The sequence below is a fragment of the Idiotropiscis lumnitzeri genome, chromosome 1 (assembly GCF_059441095.1).
Source record: "Idiotropiscis lumnitzeri isolate Australia: NSW breed Sydney's pygmy pipehorse chromosome 1, RoL_Ilum_1.0, whole genome shotgun sequence".
Lineage (NCBI taxonomy): Eukaryota > Metazoa > Chordata > Actinopteri > Syngnathiformes > Syngnathidae > Idiotropiscis > Idiotropiscis lumnitzeri.
The window spans coordinates 32694540-32715027 of NC_142391.1; the positions used below are offsets into that span (position 1 = coordinate 32694540).

The following is a 20488-nucleotide window of genomic DNA, read 5'->3' on the forward strand; positions in this document are numbered from 1 at the left end:
ACAGTTCTGTTTGAATTCAACTAAATATGAGGTAAGCATAAGCTTGGATCACACCGTTTGAAATGATGGTGGAACGGCATCAGTTTTTGTAGTTTGTTACCTCCCGCTGTTTTTGTTTTGAGACTGATGCAACCTGTTTTTGGTTTCAAACGAACAAATGGCACCACTTACACTAAACGCAGGAGAAGAACTGCTGGGTGCTCAGCGCGAAAAGGTCAAGCAAATAAAAGGGAGTTGACACAGACATGTCGAGTCACATGGAAGCACAAAGGAAGCTCAAGTGGGGTACACACATACACATAATTGTGTTGAATTTGAACAGTTTCCTTCCCTTGGAACAAATACTGCAAATGCCACTCTGTTTCTCTGTCTCGAAAAAAAACTCTCCTGCTGTGTGGGGTATGATAAGTCCCCCCCCCTTCTCAAATTTGCACAGAAAAAGGTTGGCGCCCACAATCATAAATGTTAACCTGCTCAATACTTAACGATCGCATATCCTCATGTGTGGCAAACGCAGTCAGTCACGTTGGCGGAAATAGGTGTGGAAATATGTGAGTTTATTCGTCACATTGAGGACACCTGACGCTAAGTGCCTTAAGAATACTGAATTTTTTTTTGTGTACTCTCCAAGTGTGGAGTCTATCATATTTCAAACATTTGTTTGTTTCATGCAAATTTCTAATACCCGTGCACCAGACGCACTCTTTACTTTTGTTCTCCCTTTGGTCTCTCCTCATTATTACTTCTTACATCATGTCTCTTTTAGCGCAGTCCAAGGAGTAAACATCGGCCAGACGAAAAATCGCTGATAGGCCCTTGGATCTTACTTTAAAGAGGCTAATAGTTCTGAAGTGCGGCGATGCTACTCGTCAGCCTTTCATACGGATTTTTCTGTGCATTTATTAAAGCTACATTCAGTAAAAGGTCACTCAACCGTTTGGATGACACAGTGCTAATGGATGAGCTCAGAGTTCTTGTGGAAACCTGCACCGGTCGCAGCACTTTGCTATGTAAATTTCCTTCATGGATAAAATACAGCAGAATTTCCAAAGTCGCACAATCCCATGGCCTCACGAAACGATTATGACTCTTTACCAGGATTTGTCTCCTCTGGCACACGAGGTTTATTGGGGAGAATGGAAGCACTGATGATCCTCAAACCTGGAGAGTTGCATGATAACTAAAAAAAATGCCAATTACAGTAGGACTTAGCTTTCAAATAAAATAATTGGTTTTTTCCCCCTCAAAAGCCAATTTCTCAAACAAAATTTTGAAATTTCAAAACTAGCTCCTCTATTTTTTAACCGTAAATTTTGAAATTTCAAAACTAGCTCCTCTTTTTTTTAACCGTCATGTCGTCAGTGTGAACACTGGCAGATCAGCTTTTCAGCCACCAAAAATATTGAATCATAATTTTAAAAACAAATGGCATATTTAAGGGTCACAGATGTGCGAGAAGGTGAAAAATGTACAAGCACTGTCTCAAATATTAGGTGCAAAACATGACTATTTAGTTTTCCAACTCGTGTACATATTTAGATTACATAGCAACTAAAGTAATAAACCTCCTCGTAAACTGCTATGTATTGGATGATGTGGGGAACAGACTATTCGGATGGATGGACAATGCTATTGATGCAATGGTGATTATTAATACAAAAAATAATAAATTTCAGCATCCTAATTCAGATCCGCAGACAAAATATAATGTCTTCATAATCATAGAACCGCTTGTCGAACAGAACCAATCAGATACATGAATCCTAGATGGGCTATATGCCTCTATTTCATAATGGTTGATATTTATACAAGTTGAAATTTTTATTCTAATTATTTATTTTTCTAACTATGTAACCGAGGGGAAAATTTGGGATAATTTTATTTTAACGTATCGTCGCAATCCTGTGAAAAACATACTGAGCATTATTTTCATTTTTTTTTTTTTTTTTACGTCACAGACATCACTTTATAGTAAAAATTTAAATTAAAAAAAATGACAAAATTGGACATTGATTATTATATTTTTTTGTCTTACTATTTTTGTGTACATTGTAGTGTAGTGTAATGGGCAGTTTCACCTCCACCAGAGCATTAATGCTTATTTGCAAAAGATTCTACTCCAGAGCAGCATTGCTGATATACCAACTTTTTTTTTTTGCATTTTCCACTGATGTCGATCATGTGATTATCCCGATAGATGTTGATATTGGATCGCCCAGCCCTACCTTATTGCAAATTAATTCACACATGTTCGACATAAAGGGACACAAAGTAATCTGTAGCTCTTTGAATTTGTGACACAAATCAGCACACCTGTTCTGGCCATCAGCGAGCTCTTTAGCTCGTAGCGGGTAGCCTTAGGACATGACTTGCAAACAGACTTTCTCCATGTGTCCGTTGGGCGCGGCCTGCCGAGCAGACAAATGTCCTTGTCTTGTTTGTGGGCGAGGACATTAATGTCTGCAAGAACAGGAGAGCTTGCAGCCACGTCTGTTTATGTCTCTGTATTTGTGCGACACTTGTGAGAACAACGGATAGAAGGATGGATGACACAATGAGTGCAGGAATCCTTTTGACACAGAGTTGAGGAGCTTTGCAGCATTTTTCACCACCAATTCCCGGAACATAAAAATTATGGTAAAAATGTCACCTCTGTGTTGGTTCTGGTACTTGGTGCAACACTAGATGTATGTATGCAATCAAAGGTTTTACGATAGTTTGAGCCAGGAAGAAATGAATGGGAAAAGTAGCATTAACAAAACATAAAAAAAAAAATAACAAATGCTGTTGTTAATCACAGAGATTTACTGCAAATGGTTTAGGAATGCATATAGTCAGGCTGGGCGATATGGCTGAAAACTATATCGTGACGCATGTATGTCATATCGGTCGATATCGTTTTATAACGAATTATTATATATATTTTTTTTCACTATTGAAAATAAAAAAGGGAAAAAGACTGAATTCTGATTTTTTTATTTTAAAATGTACAACGCACGCCGGGCTTCCTTGCGACGCAGCTCTCGCAAGCTAGTGCTACGGGCCGTTTCGTCCAGTGCGTGTCCGCGGAGGGTGCTTGTTAGCGACTTCACTGCTATCAGCTTAACTATTAAGCAAGCCTGCCTCTCTTCTCCGGAGCTCCCGTGTGATGCAACTGAGGGACGTTTCCTCAAGTCGGCCGGTAAGTCCACCTTACGCCACCTGTTTTTTTCGTTTGTTTTGAGTCACGCTAGCTCAGTGGCGCATGCGTAAGCCTCAGGTTGTATTTCCTCAATGAGAGGGAGTTTGTGACAATTAGAGCAGTGATAGGTCGAAGCTGCTCCATTGTTTTTTTTTTTGGATCGATAATTTATCTATACCATTTTCTATTAATATCACTCACCCGAATTATCGTCACAGCCCTAGCATATAGTGTGAGAAACCCAGAGCCGAAATAGAAAATGTTTACTTCAATGGTGGCAAATGCAATTTAAAAGCAAAGGGAAACAGGCAATTTAATGTAAGTGTGTGTGTGTTAGTAAACATCTTACCCTTATTCGCAATACTGATTAAATTACAAAAGGTGATAAAGAAAGAGAGACAATGTGTGTATGTGGGGTCCACTTCAGTGGTGATTTAATGGAGCTGAAATCAAGTTAATTAAAAAAAAAAAAAAAAAAAAAAAAAAAAAAACAGGGGATGAATGTGTCCAGATGTAATCACTACATATATCCTTAGCACAAAGCCTTGCTGCTTTAAACAACTTTCTGCATTTTACAGCCTGAACCGACCCCTGTCAATGAAGTTAAAGACGAATAAACCACACTCACTTTTTAGCTTATGGTTGTAGGCAATTCATCCTCATATCCCGCCCAGTTAAAGCCTGTGTGTGCATTTGAATATCAGTGAGTGAGATTGTATATCCCACCTCCTGCAGGGTGCGCCTCAGCCTCAAAAGTAGCGTCTTGACAGCAGTGCAGTCCTGCTGCATCAGCCGCAGGGGGAGGGTCTCCACTCCGGGGGGCAAGGGGTCATCTTCCCGACCCAGAAGCAGAGCCGAGCCGCAGTCGGCAGGCAGTAAGCTCGTCGGACGTCGAAGCTCCCTGGAAGGAACAAATACAACAACGGAAACGTTAATAGAAGTGTGGTAGGATTTGTCATCCTTTTTTTTGTGTGTGTATTCAGATATACAGTTATATAATATCGTCTATGCAGATAGTAGTTAGTTTGTCGCACAGGATAAAGACTATTACTATGAGTTTAGATATAAGATCTGGCCCAAAAGTGATCCCTGGAGTACGCCACAAGTAATATTCAAGAATGATGCCAATACCCTCGATACCAATTTTATCCAACTTAGTCAGGAATATATTTTAATTAATAGTCTCAAATGCTTTTTTTTTTAAGTCCATGAATATGACAATTGCATGTTATTTTCTCTTGCATCGGTTATTTTTTCAGTCGATTCTATTACCGCATGTGTTGTTGATTTGTTACTTCTGAATCCATATTGGCTTTCTGAGAGAAAATTGTGCTTGACTAAAAATCAATCTAACCATTTATTGAACAGTTTTTCAATTTTTGGGAGGCAAATGTGGAAGGGATGAAAAGGGTCGATAGTTTGTCAAATGGTATTTGCTTCCAGTTTTGTAGAGTGAAATGACTTTAGAAATTTTAATTTGGTTTGGAAATGTGCCAGTTCAGAATGTTATATTACGTAATGATATGCAAATGCCATTGATTACCTGTTTGAGTAAGGTCATGTAAATGTTGTTATACTCCGTTAATGTTTTGGTTTCACATTTCTGAACCACTTCCACAATTTCTATTACTTGTCTCCAGTTTATTTTGACGATACACTCATACTGGGTGGGCCTCGAAACAGCTTCAAATCCCTTTTTTGACAAATTGTTTACTATTTGACAAGCTGTTGCTTGGTGTGAAGCAAGTATCTCATCACTCGAGTTTTTGTTCATATCAAAATGTGAGCTATTGAAGTTGTTTATTTAAATGTTCCAACAGTTAGATGGCAACTTTTAAGTGTATAGCAAGTAAAATCCAATAAACTGTTTCACAAGGAAACCAACCTCGAATTATACATTTGCACCATGTGTGATTTCAATTATTACTAAAAATAATCGGGATTAGTAATTCTTTCATAATCGAGCAGCCGTAGCTACTATCATAAATGTAGTTATGAAAAAGGATGTCAGCTATCTAAGACAAGGTCAACACTCTCAGGTAGACAGCGCAAAATGGAAAAAGTCAAGTCAATATTGAGTTCTATAACCATCATATAAATGAAACTATCAAAATGTTGTTCCTGTCCCAAGGACAAACATGTAGGATATTGGCGCCACGGAAATGTTTCAAACGCCTGGCTGACATAAAAGCCTGATGAGTCCACATGCTCAAGGTCTGTGTACATCGATGCCCACAATGACAAGATGCAGTTGATTTCGTGAAGGGAAAACATAGTCTCGAGCTTTTGATATTGAAACCTTCCCCAGCGTGAATTAATGTTTTTATGTTTTATTTAGTTTTTTTTTTTTATAGCCAAAGCAAACCTGAGACAGCAGATGACTTGTTTCATGTTTTAGTCCTGGGCATCAACTGAGGCCGACATATACAAAGTACAGTACATCATGAGTCAACTCCTCCATGAAGCAACAAACAGCACGATAATGGGAGCTCACAACATTCTACAACAGTAGTCCTCCGCATAATCCAGGTTCAATATTCACAAATGCACCAGCTGGTGTTTTTTTTATTATTTTTTTTGTGTGCGTGTGTGTGAGGGACTGAGAGACGAGAGCTTTGTATCCCGGGGAGGAGATAAGTTTAGGTTGCGCCGTCAGTGAAGTCACAGCGAATCTTCAATGTGTGTGATGATGTGCAGTTCGAATGCATTTTTTTTGTTAATAAAATCATTTGTAAACCATTTGGGATGTTGTTGTAGATGACATGAGAAATTATAATAAAGTGGGGTTTTTTTCCTTGACATGTGAGGTCTCTTGCATTTTCAAAAGATGTTAAAAATTAGCATGCATGTACCGTTTTAAGGAGAGTGAGGAAAATCCAATTATACCTTAATTTTTCTCCTTGGATTATTAAAGTCCAGCTGTCAGTCTATTATTGCTGCTTTTGGGCGAGCACAAGAGAGCATCAATCCCTGTCAACTCTCCGGTCATCCATTTGCCACCCTCGCTCGCCGCGTGACGTTCCCGACCATCTTTTCACACCTGTGCCATGTTGTCACGACACTCCACGGGCATTATCAGAGTATAATGTGTCCTCCCAGGTAGCATCGGTGAGCACCTAAGGCGCCTTCTGTCTCATGATGACAGGTGACACTGCCTCCCTCCCACTCGCATTTTTCTTTTTTCGCTTAACACCTTGCTAAAACCCATCTAAGTTAACTTCAACTTTTTCTGTCCTTCCGCTCCGCTCTGCTAGGTGTGCAGGTGGAAAGGTGAGGCTCACGATCAATTCGCTTTTCTCGTGTCAAGTGGAGCATTTGCGCTCAATAGCATCAGAGACAGCTGAGAAAAGTCTAATGTGTTGTCCCCTAGCCTGTGTTTTTAGCAGAGTGTTTTGTGTTTTTATCTTGTTGGATGACCCATGATCAGTGGATCAGTGGCAAAGCTTCCTCACCCAAGATATCACATTTTGCTCCAGAATGCTTTGACAGTCCGGAGATTTCATTTTAGTCTGCAATGATTCACCACTGTGCTGGATGTAAAAAATAATTTGTTTTTGTTTTTTTTTTAGATTTGATTTTTTTTAGCGGACAACTTTCTGGTTCAAAGAGGATGCATTATGATTCAGAGTAGACAGTTCCATTCAAGACTAAAAAAAAACCTCAAATGATGAAAATGAATCACTGTATCCGTACCTTTGACTAGACCAAGGGTGGCAAACTTTTTGAGTGGCGGGCCACAATGGGTTCTAAAATTTGACAAATGGGCCGGACCTGGAGCAGATGGATGGAGTGTTTTGGTAACCTCACCTCATCGGAGAAAAAAAAAATACATTAAATTTTAAATGAAAGTGAACTAAAGCATTACAACAATGTCTTTGACACATCACAATATTTAGAAAATAAAACATTAACACGGTTTATTCATTTAATTTTATTCAAGTTCGGCGGGCCGGATTAAAACGTTTAACGGGCTGCATGTGGCCCCCGGGCCGTAGTTTACTCACGCCTGATATAGAGCCTCAGCGACATGAAATGACTTCTTCTCCTTCGACCCCCAAACACACACACGCACACACCCCCACACACACACACGCACAATCCTTCAAACTATACTAGGTCCTCGTATTTACTAATTTACTGTCAAAAGGAATAATGTGAAAAAGGCCATTAAAACAAATGTAAGGACTACCTAAGACATTTCTGCAGGAATCGAAATGTCGGAAATGTTTAGATTGCCTCTACTAACAGTTGTGAACAGGAAACTGTTGTGATATTCCACAAATTATGATCCCAAAATAATATAGTTGGAGATCATTTCAAACTCTTTTTGCATGACCCCTAAAAATGAATCAATTATAATTATTTGTTTTTCAAAACAAAAAAAAGGCAACAGAAGTATGCATGGATATCCATATCTGTTGTGAAATGCGTTATATAAATAAAGTGGGATTGTATTGAATTGTATATGCAGCAAAGGCTAACTATCCTGTTAGCCAGGACTTCAGCACCATATTATAGCACCTATCTTTCAGAAAGTCCAGGAAAACAGGCGAATAGCTTTTTCAACAAACAGGTGGCAAACGGCAAATATGTGGACATTGGCAGGGAAGGATACTGTAGAATTGTGTCATGACAAAGCATTTTGGGACTGACTTATTTATGCGCTATATGATGATGCTGTTACAGAAACTCTTCATTGTAATTACACTCATAGCCCTAAGCGGGTACGTATGTGAGTGAGATCGATGTTTCTCCTACTTTGCTCTGTCATCCTTTTTTCCCCCTTTTGTTAGCACAATAAATGTCCTCTTTCCTCCACCTTCTCCAATTTTGCACGCTCCTCTGAACAGTGGTCACCTTTTGTCTTTTCCGTGCCTTAGCCTTGTCCATACACCCTGCGTTTTGTTTTTTACTCCTCTTGGTTCATTCCTCAGAAGTGATCCGTTTTCATCGAGGGTGGAAAAAAAAGCAAATGATCTGCCTTTTAATACTTTTCATTATTTTAGCACTGCCGGCGGTTTATTACCTTTCCGTCAGTGGCTCATGCTAACACGCACCTGCGCATGCCATAAACAACAGTGCAAAATGAGCAGCCACTGAACACAGAGCCTGACAACATGTTGAGTTAGAGCGTGACAGTGGGAGAAATGATGGCATGCAGGGTGAAATAAATTAAACAATACCAAGGTAATTTATCAGCAGCTTTAATCAGTTCGCAATGTAAAGACAGCCTTGTTTAAATAATAACAGTAGAAGACAATTTAACTGAGACGCGGTCAGAAAGGAAATCACGCAGTACCACTAAATTTTCATGGTGAACGAGGGGAAACAATTATCGGTCATGTGTATATCTTACGTTTCCTCAAACAATTACCCAGGCCTTGATCGCGCTCGTTTGTCATCGCTCGCTTGTACCTGTCAAAACGCAGTCTGTTCATCTGGATGCAGCACCTGAGGCAACGGGCATTTTTACGCCGCCGTTAACTCATCAGGAGCCTCTGTGACAATGACTAAGCGTCAGCCAAAGCTTGAGGCAGCTAGTCTAATGGCGAATTTCTGACTTGAAGACACAAAAATGGAGAGGGTATCAAATGAATGTTATATGGGACGGCTAACTTCTTAAATAACCTTGCCATTTCTTCTGCTAATAAAACTTTTTGGTCTTTGAGAATGTACTAAATCTACATACTTTTGTTTTTCTACATTTCAAAACATTAAAGGGGAAAAACTTTATATTCAAATGAAATGTTTTTTTTAAGGTCTTGTGCAAAAATAGAGTTGCTGCCCCCCAATCAATAAGTGTACTACTTGTCCTCATTAGAGTCGCAGGGGGGATGTATAACAAAACAGCCAAGAATATATATATATATATTTTTTTTTTTCGTTGTAAGCTGCTTTTTCCTAAAAAAAACAATGCGTCTGTGAGCATATTTTTTGTTCTGAACTGACATTACAGTGCGATTAATTTACATAGCACCACCCATTCGCCGAGTTGATCCGCCTATGATCGGGCGGCCCGACTAAGCCATTATTGGTCATTGTCATGCGACTGATTTCATCAAAGAACAATCATGTCAAAGCCAAAAGGTAAGCAACTGTCTGGATGCAGAGTGAATAAAAACTGCCTCAGTCTTCCGAAGTCAACAATACCGCCACAATTTGGGAGGAAAAAAGGAAATCAAGCAAGAGGGTTCGGAAAGTCATTGAATATAGCATATTAGCAGATCTTACCGTCTTCTCCGGGTACCACCCACGTTCCACAGCATGCATGTTGAATTAGTTCGCAAGAAATTGTCCATAGGTGTGAATATCAGAGTTAATGTTTTTTTTGTCCATACATGGCGTGCGATTGAGTCCAGGGTGTCCTGTCTTTTGACCAAAGTCAGCTAGGATTGGCTCCAGATAACCCACAACCCTAATAATGGATGGATGAATGAGCCGAAATGTAGCCCTCTAGTGGATTCATTATGAAAGAGATGCCACGTACTTGAGGAATTCTCATGGGCCGTGATGTTTAAACAGTTTAAATCACAATATCACAATATGAAGTTTATAAATAATCCAATAGCTCACATTATCCCTTCATTTTTAACAAAAGGATTAAAGAGCTACACACAGGAAGGTTGGTGAACCACAAAATAAGATTGCAATCTGCAAGATCTACATTTTGAAATATAGCGTATCTGAATGTTGACAATCACGCCAAGCGTACATGCAACATCTCACGAGCTTCAAGCAAATCGACACAGGATAGCGTCAGCAAATGACGGGAGCTGCTGCACGGGGTCTATTGAGGTGAAGAAGGGAGGTGAGACGGTGAGTAGTGCTCTCACTTTAGCAGTCCAATTATGTCCCAGCCTTCACCTGTGGTCATGGGCTTTGAGTAGCGCCCAGACCAATAAGATCACGGATGCAAGAAAGCGGGCTTCACCTCAAAGGGTGACTGCGCTTAGCCTCAGGAGCTCACAAATCACACACAAGCTCAGAGAAAAAAAGGAAAAGACAGTAGAACAAAATGAGACTGAATCGGGAAACGTTCTCAGAAGGTTTGCTGCTAGATATGAAATCACTTCATTAGAGCAAGGTCCAAATACAAGAGTAACAATGCAAAGACGAGCTTAATCTTTCGGAAATTCAAACACAATACACAGTGACTTGAAAAAGTATATAACTCAGATAGGTTTGAAACATAAAATTAAACATTACTGAGGACATCTATCGCATTTGAATACAAAATACAAAAAAAAACAAAAAGAGAAACTTCCAATTTCCCAATTTGGTTAATTGTATACTATTTCACAAGTCTATACTCTCGGTCCGTCAAAGTGTGTAGTTATTATGTTTACAAATTAAAAGTGTTTAGAAGGGTTATGGTTTGATGATTCCACCGGAAAAGCAAACCTAAATATCCTCACTGTGAGGCAGATGCGTTAACCGCTATGTGGATACTAAAGAGAAAAATAGCACTGTGTGTATGGAGATCCTGAAATGGCAGGATTTCTGTGTTGAAGATACTGATGTTGTCCCGCATCTAATTACTCAATTGTGGGACTCTGTTTCTGTGTGAAAACATACACAAAACCCTGGTTGTGTATATAAGGAAAGGCGGATTAATATTCAGTACTAAATTCCATTGCACTCTCTTATTTATTTATCTAATTTATATATTTGTCTGTATTATTGTTGTATTGCACTGGAGAGGGGAGCCCTCTAATCTCGTTGCACACTTGAGTACAATGACAATAAAGGGATTTCTAATTCTAATTCTAATTCTAAAGTAGAAATTCATCAAATGTCAACTGTGATAAATGACAAAGGGATTTCTGAATCTGATTCTGATTCTATATAATGTTCTGTGAAAATTTTTCAGGATTTCTGGTTGATCATACAAAGCGAAAGTCTCTTCTTTTTTTTTTATTATGGACAAATATCAACATAATTATCTGCCCTTGCAGCTAAAAGAGCGACTGCAGGATTCGCTTTGACACTTGGCTATCATGTTAGATCCACACGTCATTTGAATATTCACACCCCACATTACTCCTGACAGCTATTAGAGAAAATTAGCCATTCTGATCCTCGAGTTTTGCTTTTTGTTTTTTTTCAGTTTTATTTTTTTTTGGAGTGGCCGCATAATTTCCTGTTCACAAGCAACAAACATGAGCACCTGTCAGGAATAAAAGGCATGGCATGTAATTTATGCCACTGGGGATTTTTATCCAAACAACAGGCAGAACCGTGATAGTGATACAACGTGGCATGAGATCATGGAAATCGGCCTAATCGTAAAACAACCACAAGTGATTAATCCTGTATGGTGCAAGCTTTCATTAAATCATTTCTTACAAGGGATTATTTTTATCCACTGGCATGGCTTTGTCTACAAGTTCCTGCATGTTGTCTTTATAGGTTGTGAAGGATTCTATTACGATTACTGGCATTATTTTAAACACATGCGGGACAAAATGTCGATAAAGTTAGCAGGTTCCTATTTACTGAATATTTTAAACAGTGATGAAACAAGAAGCATTCATCAAATGGAACTAGAAGCACGGGTCACAACAATGACTGGGATTGTAGGCCTGATGTTTACTGATTTATTATATTATTCTCATATGCTAAATTTATAGTACTTAGTTTAAATGTGTGAACTTTATTGAAATTCTCAGTAGTGAGAATAGCATTTCCATGAGCTGCCCTCACATTCACAGCACTTCGTGGACAAATACGACAAAGCACATTCTCCACATTGGCTGTAGGGATGCAAACATACCAAATTGGGCACTGGGGGACTCACAGGCGCTATCAAAAGAAAAACACATTCCGAAAGACATAACAATTGGAGATCGGAGCACATGCACATACGCCTACACACACACATAATAATAGATACACTTGTACATACACACGCACACATGCACTGACAAGATTACTGCGGAGAGAGAGACGGAGGAACGGCCCGCCGGAGAAGGCCAGCTTTGGCGTGCCAGTCTACGGGACCAGACGGGAATCGACCATCATCAACTATCCCGACGATGACTAACCTGGGGAGGACCTTCCCTTGGACGTGGACCCGTGCCGTGGGAGGGAGCGAGGACGACCGATTCAACCTACATTACCCTTGACATAAAAAACTCCTATAAAAACTGAAGCTGGGCTGAAAGATGGCGCGCATTTTTCGACTGTACTCGCCCGAGAGCAGTTTTCTCGTGAGATTAAGAAAACGCTGCCCAGATATCTGTCTTTGTACTATTTCCTCAACTCCAGAAATAGAAGAAACTAAAAATCAGTTGTTGAGTCTTTATTTGAACGAATACGCATTGGAGTAAGTTTGGCTTTTAAAGGTTGATTTACTAACTACAGTGAACCCTCGGTTATCGCGGTTAATGGGGACCGAGACCACCCGCGAAAACTGAAAATCCGCGAAGTAGCGGCGCACCTTCAAAAATGCTTGAAAAAAAAAGTGCAAAGTAGCGGCGCACCTTCAAAAATGCTTAAAAAAAAAAATATATATATATATATATATATATATATATATATGCGGGTAGAGAGAGAGAGAGTGAAATTCATGTTATAACAAAAAAAAAATATTATTTTTTAAAACTTATTATTTTTTTATTCCCCAGCCATTATTTTTGTATTTATTCAATTACTTCTTTTTGTATTTATTTAATTACTTCGACTTTTACCTGCTGGTACGCCGTCCGGTGTGCCCTGTGAAATGAAAGGTGGCATTCTTCATTTGTTTATTTATTCATTTATTTATTCATAACTGACAGCCTCGCGCTCCGCTCATGCCCGGGCGGAAGGTGTTCCTCTTCAGCTTAACTACCACGCACGCCGGCCGGTCTCCTCCGGAGCTCTCGCACGGTCCCGAACGGAGCGAAATGTCACCTCGCTAGTGCCCGGGCGGAAGTTGTTCCTCTTCAGCTTAACTGTGACGCGAGCATGCCCTCCTCCTCCGGAGCTTCCATTCGGTTAAACTTAGAGGCCGCTTGACACCGCCCGTGCCCGGGGAAGGTGCTCCTCTTCGGCTTAACTGCCACGCACGCCGGCCGGCCTCCTGCGGAGCTCTGGTACGGTCCGAACCGCGCGAAACGTCGCCCCAAATCGTGCCCGGGGGAACGTGCTCTTCTTCGTCCACTCTCCTCTTCGGCGCACGCCGGCCGTCTAACCGCTCCAGCGCCCCGTCGTGCCGCTCGGCGAAACTACAATGCCCCCGAATATTTTTTAGACCCGCGAAAGGTGAACCGCGAAGTAGGGAGGGTTCACTGTACTTCTCATTTCCACGGTGACCCAACTCCAACAGTTGTATGATGACAACAATCTTGCCATTAAATATTTGGATTATTCTTCTCAAACTTACCAGTGTCACACTGCTGCCAAAACCTACAAAATATGCTTATATTCAGTCTTGGTTTCATTAGCATTAGGCCTGAAACGAGTTTCCTCAAATTCTCAGTCTGCAATTTAACACACAATAGCAGATGCTTTGATTTTTTTCAAGTCGCATTTGATCACATTTGAATTTCTAGGTCCAAATACGTGCACCTGAAAACAAGCCATCAAACTTTGCTGCAATAGTCCAGCCGAGCACAATGATGAAATCTCAAAAAAAAATCTGTCTGATAGGTCAATACGAGGTTGAAATTTAGTAGAAATTGGATAAAATCTCTTACACAAGTCGATTTTTGAACAATTACAAAAGGACCCTAAAATAGCTGCTTCAAACCCAAACTTTTCACACATTGGTTCGTCAGACTTTTTTGATATACATGACAACAACATTTCATGTTGCAAAGTGAAATTGGCTTTGGGGGCTGATTTGAAGAAAAAGATCATTCTAAAGGGCGCTACAGAGTATGGGAAAGCTACACTTTCGCACTTTAATTTTGCAGCTCAAAAATGTTCAACATTTAGTGGCGTGTATTTGGTGCTTTGAGATATGAGTTCATTTCAACCACACTTGTAACTCTTCCTTAAATTATTTTTCCCATTCAAATGAATGGCAATGACGCTAATCTGCTCCTGTGACCAAAATAAAACTTTACAAGACAGTACATGATGTGCTTTAGAAAAACATAGAGTCATGACATAATTAATTTAAGAAGAATTCAACAGTTTTGGTCACATTGCATCGATTTGAATAGCTATTGTGCAACAGCTTTTGTCGCTCAGTGGACCTCCTGACAGTGGTCAACAATCCACCTATTATGATTACATTAAGGAAACTGTAAACGAACAAATGTCTGCAAAGGAAATTGTAGTTAGTCGTTAGTTAGTTTGCAGCAACTTAGGGCTGAACGACTTCAGGAAAAGACTTGATTGTGATTTTTCGGACAGACATTCAAGATTTCGACCCAGTTCACAACTTTCTTCAAATTGAGCTTTAGCGCAATTTCTCTACACTGTATTGCCATTTATAAACATGACAGATAATTACATCCGACCATCAAAACCTTAAAAGCTCTTACTCTAATAATACAAAGACATGAAAGAAGCCCTGTGAGGGAGGCAGTGCCGTATTCCAGGTTTTTAAAATGATTCAATAAAAAGCAAGATCTACTTCTTGCTGTCATGTATAAATGTGCAAATTACATGTAATAGTGCAGGATTTATTTTAACTGGAGAACGGAAATTACATTTTTTCAAGAGGGCAAGTAAAAGTGGGAAGTAAAAATTAAACAACTTTGAATGTACTTGCCCAGGTGTGCACACCCTCATAAAACTGGGGATGTTACCATGCTTGCCCCAATCGCATTCAAACTCATGTTAAATTGGAGTCAGCACACACCTGCCACAATTCTCGCTCCAATTTTTCACAGGAGTTTAAGTGTGATTGGTTAATTCTGAACACAGCCACATCCCCATTATAAGTGGGTGTGCAACCACATTACCTGAACCCTCTCAAAAAGATTTGTTTTTTAATTAACTTTTACAGGTCAAAATCATTTGAAATAACTCATCTTGGTTTCTCTATCACCCCCAAAAAAATGGCAATTGTGAAGAGATCTCTCACTCTCACTCGCACACCCACTCTCTCACTCACTCACTCACTCGCCCGCCCGCACACACACACACACATATATATGTGTGTATACATATATATGTGAGTATATATATATATATATATTTCTATATATATCACAAAATCAGGTCTCAAATACCCCCCCAAAAAAATGAAGGCTACACTAATTAGTCTCCTTGTACTGAGCATTTATATCAAATCGGCATCAGCAGGAATACACCAAGGATACTCTTAAACACCATTAGGCTGGCTCAAGATTGCAAAATTCGCATTTAGATGGAGGTTTTCCGCAGAGGATTTTTTTTGTAGCTTTGCGAGCCAGCAAATGAACAAATGAAGCCTGCACTGAAACAGCCTCCTAAAATAGATTTGTGAGCTACCACAGCACACTGCTCCATGTGATCACGTCTTTAGACTTGGTGAAGCAGTATGTGGCTCATTGTCCACTTTTCTCCCAGCAACTCTATAGAATTGTAATGTTTGTGATCAAGAGGAGGCACACTTTGCATACTGCATTCCAATAGTACTACAATACCTCATCTTATCCACCAAGACAAGGGACTAGAAGAAGATGTATGTTTGTGTGCATGTGTGTGTGTGAATTGCGGCAACAGAAATTAGACAGTTTGGCAGCTACAGGGAATGAATCATATCAAATTGGAAGGCATGTCTATTTCTGACTGTGTGGGCAAATGTTATGAGATCCCGTTCACGGCGGGCGACGACTCAGCCTACTAATTTTACCAAATGTGTTTTTTTTTTCTCTTATAGGCTCAAATATGATGTATAGTAGGTTAATTTGTATTCTTGTATTTATGCCAAGAGATGAACAAATTGTTGAAATATGTTACACTTTACTGCAATGATACCCATTACATCAATCGTGAGCCATCTATCGATTGAGTAGGGAGTGTCGGTGGCTATCTTGGTACTAACTCAATCAGTGCCAGCCCTCCCAGTTTTATGCTATTGACAGAATATACCGTCGCTCCCTGTCAACAGCAGTCAATGAGCTGAAAAAAAAAAAAATCACAACTGGACTGACATTGTCTCAGAAGAAGTTTCACCTCTCGTCAGTTCATGCAACAAGGCTTGCTTATGACTGCACCAGCCTGAGTTGATGTTTAAAACACTCAGTTGGAGGGACTTTCCAGCCACGAATGGTATCATTCTTTTGGAATGCAAAACAACAGCCATTAAGATGCCTTGCAGAGAGGCCTGTGCACGTCAACAAGAATCGTTGAGTAGAAAGTCCCTCATTAATATTCCATTCAGTTGTAAAAAGATAATGGAGTTGCCTGAAACATCTAAGAGAGTCCGTTTATTATTTGTTGGAGGCAAAATCATTGAGTCACTTCGGAATGAATGAAAGGGTGGCACGGTGTGGGGAAGGGGTGGGGTAGGTGGTGTCGTAAGCCACTTCATCTATTTCGAAATGGTCTTTCTACCTTCACACGTAGATGGCCTCTCTCAGTTGTGTGCTGTGGTAGATTTCCATTACACAAACCTGCTTCGTTGGAGTCAAGAGGCAAAGTGAAACACTAAAATAAAACATTACCTCCTTCCTTATTTGGATACTAAATCACCCTCACCCGTTTACTCAGTGATTTCAAAGAGATAAACAGTTAAAGGCTTTAGGGATGCACAGTGAGTGCTTGCATTTATTGTCCCATTCTAAGACAGAGATAAGGCGGACTTTTTACAACTTGGCAAAACACTAAAAAGAAGGACACTTAAAGTCCCATTGTCAACACCGAGAATGGCTGACAAGATACAGTACAGTGTGAATCAGCATAGTTTCAGTTGGGCCTTGCAAAAACTTCAAAGTAGTGCATGTGTGTGTTTGGAAGTGTAGCAGGTGTTCTATACAGCCTATCAGACAGCCAGCAGCATGTTGCAGCTGATACTCTGGACAGTCCAAGTGACTGACAGATGCGCGTGTGGCTGTTTGGAGTGTGTGCTGTGTCTAGTCGAGGCGCTTGCTTTGCCTCCAGCAAATCAATGTCCCCCTCGAGGGAGCAAGGAACCTCAGAGATCACGAAGAAAGACCGTGAGGCAAACTTAACCCCGGGCGAACATTTTTCTGTGCCCTCTTTCTTCTCTCTGTCTCTATCTGACTCCCACCCGACACCCACTCTCCCACAGCAGGTAACTCACACCTGCCGGTGGTTACATGTTGATCGGGGAAATGAAGTCAGATCCACCACCATTATGTATCACTGTCAAAAGCTATTACTTCAAATGGCGCTTATATAACATTACATTTGCTGATTTCTTATCAAGAACATACTTCGTAGTTCCTGCTGTATAATAGCTCGCTCAAATTGTATTTCATTTGTCAAGTTTGAAATTGATTCATGCTGCTTTTTTATACCATCATGGCTTCAGAATGATACCGCCTTTTGGCCATGGTGAGGGAACATGTTTTGTTCAAGAATAAACCAAGGACGGCTACAGCAAAGAGGAAACTGTGACATATACAGGATGACTGCAGCATCCAGAGTTGAAGTATAGAAAAGCTAAAAATAGTGGCTCAGTCCCATTGAGCACCTGCTTTTACTAAAAGAACGATATTTGCAAGTTACTTGAAATAGTATCTTGTACCTTGTTGGACAATGGAGGAAAAAGAAACAAGATACTAGGAATAGTACCTTGGTACTTTTTTGTTCCTGGTTTTATGAATGGAAACTAAACAGAAGGTATGAGAAATGGTACGCTAGTCTCTCGCCATTCCTGGTTTGGCCAATGGAAACAAACTGTATTGCATTTTATTTTAGTAGCTCACCAAACCTGCTTTAACAAATGGAAACCAAATGGACAAAGTGCTCGAAATATGACTTCATCATTCAAGGTTTCACTAATATACTAGAAATACTAGTACAGGCGGTCGTCGGGTTACGCAGTACTCGACCTATGCTGTTTCGACTTCACCACAGCGCCCGAGTGTCGTCTGCCATTTTAGGTTCACACTGCTGGCAAATATGATTGGATTTTTTTGGGCCATGAGCTACCTGCATCTGATTTTTTTTTTGTTTTTATGACGGACTAAACGGCTCTAAAATTAATTTATTTATTTTAAATCTGACCTGGGTCGCTTCCATATGTGGTCCCAGATCAGATATTTGCCAATATGACCACAGTCTGAACTGCGAGGTCGCATATATCTGACCCAGACGTTATCATGTGCTCCGCGCAGGTGAGGACACAGACAGTTTGGGAGGGATATTGACTGATTGTCTGTGAATCTACAAAGTTGTTTAGAATAATGATATTGGCTTTCTATTAACTTTAATTTAAGTCCACTTTAAACATGAAGCAAAAAGTGGACATTTGCGGTGATAGTTGTAGCCACGTAGATGACAATGACGTGACGTCACCTTTAGTGATCGCAAAGTCTCGCTTCATTTCCCCAAAATACTTTAATTCTACCTTATTCTGAATTATTCCTCTGTAGATGAGAAAATAAAAAGATTCATCTGTGGGTCACTTGAGATGGGGGCAATCCAATCCAAAGGAAAGCAAATGGGGTACGAGCATACCCGTGAGATGTCATCCATCATCACATTCCCTCTGAGAACCTGCGGTCAACCGATCTCTTCACTGTCCCTCCCAACATCAGATGAACCGGGAACAGCGTCTTCAGCGTCACAACCCGACACTGCAGAACTCTCCTTGCATTGAGATTCAACTTGCCTGGGGCCAACACTGGAGAGCATCAAATCCGCACTTGAAATGACATTTGTTTACAGAGACTTTTGACTCGTTTTTTCTGTTCTTGTTCTGTCTATTCATTTTGCTTTTGTTATATACTTCTTGTGATTATCTTTTATGTAAAGTGTCCTTACTAATGCGATTATTACTATCATTACGCTTATCACTATTGTCATTATTGTCACAATTCCTGCCTCAGTACCTTAAACTGGCATTTTGTTTTGATATGAGTTTTCCTCTAATGGCCATTTTAATACAAATGTATACTGTGACAGTGATTGCAATAATTTAATAAATAAAAAATGGTCAATCAGGACTTGAGACAAAAAAAAGATTTCAGGCGAGATGAAATATTTGTCTCTTGTCTAGACGCACAAACTCTTCACTTTTCATGGGAACATTGAGTGAGTGTTGGAAGCTACTCGTCGGTAAAAAATAAGTAGCCAAGGTTAAGGGTTACGTCTCAATGGTGTCATCTAGATGTGTCTGGCACTAGAGTCGATAAACAAAAAGGGATCAGAGAGCAGTTTTTTCGAGGGGAAGATCTTTTAATCTTTGGGAGCAACTCAAGAGAGGAGTACTTAAAGTCATAATGGTCTGCTGTCGTGTCAGACACAACTAGCCACAATAGCAATGCCGACGTAATCCATTTATCAGGACTCATGCGTAGGGCAGCACTGGAGAAGAACCAAGCGGATGATTATGCATGTGCATGTACAAGTGTGAACTGAGCATTCTATTTCAGCCATCCGCCAACGGAAGACGCGAAGGTTTGAACACAAATATAGCCGGCATATTTTGTCAAAGAGAATGTATTAATGAATTTATTTAATGCCCGACTGAGCTAAAGTCTTATTTCATCACCACTAAGGGGCTTTGGGGGACATAAAGCATGCCAGTCAATTCACAAGGAAGACTCAAGATCAGCAATTTTCTCGCAGCCCCTCCAGCAGCATGGTTGTGGTCTCGATAGTCTACCGGGATCAAAACGCAAGAGCTGAATCAACGTTTTACACCGTTAATGCTAAACACTGTCAGCAGGGTATTCATTTAATAGCTGAAGGCAACGCAAATTGACATAGGAATAAAAACTTTAGTAGGTAGGTAGGTAGGGAGTTTACGGTTTTAACAATGGAAATGAGGTCGATGAGGACAGTGGCGAGCACTGATGGGAGAAGCCCAAGGTCACAACAACGACGACAACAACAACAACAAGAAACTTAAGTACAGCGCTGAAATCGGAGCTTACTTTCTCCCATGACCACGCTTGCAAATAAAAACACTTGAGTCTCAAATCTAAACTGCAGGTATTGAATATTTTGGTATTCAGATATCCTGCTGAAATTCTATTGAATAATCGGGTATTCAGATAAAAATGTTTTTTTTTTGCTTGGTTAAAGACAGAAGACAAAAAAAAAATTAATTTCTACTTAAAAATGAATGGCCAACTGGGTTTCGATTTTACATGATCAACATTTGATTCTTAAATTCAAATTCACTATTTTCCACTCTAGAAACAGTGAGAATTTAGGTAAAACTGTCCCCTTAGTTTTTTTAATGAGGCGCAG

The 20488-nt window shown here is 40.0% G+C and overlaps 1 protein-coding gene across 4 annotated transcripts in view; it reads right to left on the reverse strand.

The window, feature by feature from the left end:
- Nucleotides 1-20488, reverse strand: part of ccser1 (coiled-coil serine-rich protein 1) — a 120771-nt gene that overhangs the window by 73112 nt on the left and 27171 nt on the right. For all 4 annotated transcript variants that reach the window (XM_088295495.1, XM_088295486.1, XM_088295502.1 and 1 more), the window contains exon 7: nucleotides 3908-4082. In XM_088295495.1, coding sequence (XP_088151621.1) covers nucleotides 3908-4082 — 175 coding nt within the window. The remainder of the gene's footprint in view (nucleotides 1-3907; nucleotides 4083-20488) is intronic.